This window comes from Vollenhovia emeryi, unplaced genomic scaffold (assembly GCF_000949405.1).
Source record: "Vollenhovia emeryi isolate VEMERY1.0 unplaced genomic scaffold, V.emery_V1.0 DF939225.1, whole genome shotgun sequence".
NCBI classification, from domain to species: Eukaryota; Metazoa; Arthropoda; class Insecta; order Hymenoptera; family Formicidae; genus Vollenhovia; species Vollenhovia emeryi.
The window spans coordinates 209,320-213,672 of NW_011967141.1; the positions used below are offsets into that span (position 1 = coordinate 209,320).

At 33.1% G+C, this 4,353-nt stretch overlaps 1 protein-coding gene across 1 annotated transcript; it reads right to left on the reverse strand.

The window, feature by feature from the left end:
• Positions 1 to 211: 211 nt before the first annotated feature.
• Positions 212 to 3,757, reverse strand: LOC105560648 (cytochrome P450 9e2-like). The gene has a single exon (XM_012009932.1). It carries the CDS (start codon positions 3,086 to 3,088, stop codon positions 1,529 to 1,531), a length of 1,560 nt encoding a protein of 519 aa, XP_011865322.1. The 5' UTR covers positions 3,089 to 3,757; the 3' UTR covers positions 212 to 1,528.
• Positions 3,758 to 4,353: the final 596 nt, after the last annotated feature.

Below are 4,353 nucleotides of genomic sequence, written 5' to 3' on the forward strand. Positions count from 1 at the left end.
TATAATAAGAAGTTTTATCAAAATACAACGAAAGTGGAAACAACATGCAGTTAAGAAACATTTTTCTCACAATTAGGTCAATGTTTTATTAATCATACAAAAATTACTTTATCAAAAACATTTTTTAATATTTATATTTATAATATAAATATTTATATACTATAAATATTTATATTATAAATATAATTACGATTACAGATAAATAAAATAAATATTTATAGAATATAAATATTTATTTTATTTATGTAATCGTAATTTTTCATTTTTATATGTTATTCGAATCAATCGTATTGTCACAGACTACCGTTCGTATAGTCTAGACTGACAAAATTTTTATCTGTAGTAGTTAAAGTAATTATTACATTTTTTTGACGTTACATTTAGAAACTCTTTTCAGTTTTCATAGCATTTTAGAAAACTCGAGCGGTATTCAATTATCGCTAAGTTACAGTTTATCTCGTAACAGTAGTTTAATTAACAAAATCAAAGAAAGTTGCTATTCTCCTAAATCTATTATACTGTTCTTCAGCTTAAGCCAAAGGACAGATTTACATAAGCGTCTAATTGTAAGTTAAAATTACTTTTTCTCCGTTCACATTGTAAAACATCCAGAATCAAACTTCGCAATTCATTAAAGTGCTCCAAGTCATATTGAAAATTATCATATTATAATGCAAATCGATATTAAGATATTCACTGTTTTTTTACAGTAAAGTTTTGCTTCGAAAGATTAGGTCACAATTAAAAAATCTTTACGTATATATCCTATCCAATATCATTTATACATTTTCAATCAGTTCATTGATTACATCTTAATGTTTTATCGATTTTGAAACTTATCTGAGCACGATTGACAACAATTTTGAAACTTATCAATGTTGAGTTGCTATCGAAAATTATCAAGGAAAAGAAACAAATATTTGTAACATTATACTCTCGATAATGAAGAATTTCTTTGTCGTTTCGTTGATTTCCATTGTCAGCTACAGTACATCATCAATAAAACGATATGTATTAAATGAAATGTATCAATTACTATCAAAGTGCTACAGAAATATGCACGTAATTTTCGTTCTTTTCTACTGCATCATGCATGACACGTGAAAACTTTTCCATGAGAATAGATTATTCTTTTATGTTTCGAATATATTTCCAAATATGCATTTAATCTAATTAAATGGCAGATATATTATTCAAAGATATATACTTCGCAATATACATATAAATTAGCAAATTATGAAATATGCATAATATTTTATAACAATAATTAACACAATGTAATAACATTAACTAATTTTCCTTACTAATCCTGACCAATTAATTTCAAATATACGTACGACATCAATTTTTATATGTTAAATTTTTGTGTGAAGTTTCAACGTATAACAGTATATTTTTGTGCTCAATTACACCATGCGATTATTTGTTCGAAACATTTTCCTTTTTAATCAACTTTACGTTATTAAATAACTAAAAAAAAGAAGATAGAGTTTAATTCAAATTTTATTACAAATCAATTTCTCTCTTTTTACCCCTGGTATGTTCCATTAATAACTTCAGTTGTAATAGAACTATGCGTATTTTTTCTTGGTATTATATTCAACCAGAAACCTCCTTCGGATTTCATAAAAAAACTCCCCTTTTCGATCGTGAGTGGTATTGGCGTCTTCTCGGAGGGTTTCAAATCGCAACGTGCTAGCAAGTGAAAAAACAGAACCTTCGTTTCCAGCAACGCGAATCTGTTAGCTATACACATTCTGGGGCCAAGACCGAAAGGAAGGTAGGCTCCACAGTTAAGGTTGTCTTTCTTCCGCTCGCCAAGAAACCGCTCGGGATCAAATGTCTCCGGCTCTTCGAAATATTTTGGATCATGCTGCAGTCCATAAACCGGTATCCATACGCCTTGTCCTTTTTTGATCGTAAAAGGTTTCATCCCTGGTAGTGCCGGAGGCAGCTCAAAGTCTTTCAAGCACAATCTGTCCAACACGACACCAACCGGATACATTCTCAAAGCCTCGTTGATTACAGCATCCAAATATTCCATGCCATTAACCGCTTCATAAGATGCTTGTCCATTCGTATCTTCCAAGACCTGGTCAATCTCCTTTTGAAGTTTCTCTTGTATATCTTGGTTTACCGCGATTTCGTGAGCGGCAAAACACATTAACGTAGCAGTGCTCTCGAAGCCCCCAAAGAAGAAAATAAACGCCTGTGCCACCATGTCGTCGATAGTTAATTCGATCTTGCCCTCTTTACTCCTCATTTCCATCATCAATTGCAGCATATCAGGACGGACGATACCATTCTCCTCTCTGGTTTTTATGGTGGTTTTTACGAGATCTCGGAAAAAATTTGCTACTTCCTCGGGAATAATTGTCAATCTTAATATTCGTGCTAGCCAAGGAAAGGCTTTAAGTACAGATAACTTCAAAAGAATGAAACCGGTAAAGTTGGTCGCTTTCTTGCCGTATACATAAAAATCGTTTTTAGGATTTCTCATAGAATCTACGCTAAGACCAAAAGCGCAAGTAGCGATTACATCGTTTGTATACCTCGTGAAGATGTCTTTTGAGTCCACTGTCCTCTTCTTCGACGGCAATTGCGCCAAATAACTGCTAAAGTCGACACCGCAGTCCGACATCAGCTTAAACATACTTTTCATTTTGCTGGATGTGAAAGCTGGACTCAACATAGATCGTATCCCGTGCCACCTATCTCCGCGAAGAACGCTCAGGTTTTTGCCGAAAAATGGATCTTGATTTTCATCGACGAAGCTAATGTGGTCCTTAAACGCGTCAAAATGTCTTAATGTCACAAGCTTAATGAGCTGAGGATCGCGAAGCATTACGATTGGATTTTTCACATCGTATACGCCGACGTACTTGGCGTCAGGATTTAAATTGTACATCGATTTAACAAAGCCGGCCAGTGATTCGCGACGGAAGATCGTCGATCCCATATTTCCCACTATGGGAAAAGGCTTCACATGCGGTACTCCATGTTTCTTGAAGTAATTTAAGTGTCTGAAGAAAAAATAATAGAGGCCCAAGGTGCCTACTATCGCCGACAAAACGATTACGTCTATCATATTGATCGTGTTAACACCACTGAACTCAAAGTAGAAATACGCACTTTATCGGACACATCTATTATTCAAATATTATACCGTTGTTAAAATGCTCGACATTACGCATCGGAGAATGACAGTCAATTGCTATCCTACACGAACGTTATTTCTCTTATATACGATGATATCATGTGGGTTCCCCCACGCCTAGTGCGTATAACGATAGAATCTGGCATGCAACTTTAATTGCTATATCGTGCAGTAATGAGATAATCTTGATGAAATATTACAAAGTGATGAAATAATCAAACGCATAAATGCATTCAGATTTACTGTTTCTCTTTAGCTGATCGTATAGTGGTACAAGGATTTTCTTTAAAGAAATAATTATGTAACTTCATGGAATTGTATTCTTTCTCCTCTCCACGAAATCAGCGGCCTGTATCTTAAGGTTATTTAAACAGGACTCGGAAATCTTCAAGTTGACGCGGTCGTGAACGCGGCAATGTAAAATTTATCATAATTTTGACGAGATTTAATTTGACATTATAAGCAAAATAGTTCTGCATGCTAATATTATATAATGTACATTTTTGTGTTATCTAGATTCGTTGGTTACTCGTGGTAAACAATACTTAACGATACAGTAATTTTATCTACATAATATCTCAATACGTATTTTCTCAAAATATATTTTCTATGTTAGAAATATGAAAATATTTTTCGAAGAATTCAATAACATACAATAGAAATAGACGATTGTAATAATAATAACCGTTGCTGTTATAATTTCATTTTCATGCGCAATATATTACTTGAGAAAAATTTATATTAGAATGTAAAAATTGATCGATGATCACGACACAAGATGATAAGCTGCACTCGATCTTTATCCTCCTATTCATTATCTTCTTTCATTATCTTCTCAGTAAAAGATAATAACAATTTTTTTTATCACTCGAGAAATATTATTCTTGATGCGAAAATGTAGCGATTTGGATTAAAACGAAGAAACGGAGCACACAAAGAAACCGGGTTTAAAGAGAATAATAATTAGATAAAAAGATTTATAATATAAAATTAGCACATTTAATTACCATGGCAAACTATGAAGCTAAATATCAGAGTTACACACACAAGCGTACACATATTATGTCGATCTTCCCTCTATTCTTTTTACGTTGTTAACTAATAATACTTGTGCATATTTCACGTGTTTCTTGCGATCGTTGTAGCACTGCATATATCAGACCGTGAGTATTAATGACTCAGCGATTTTACTTCAC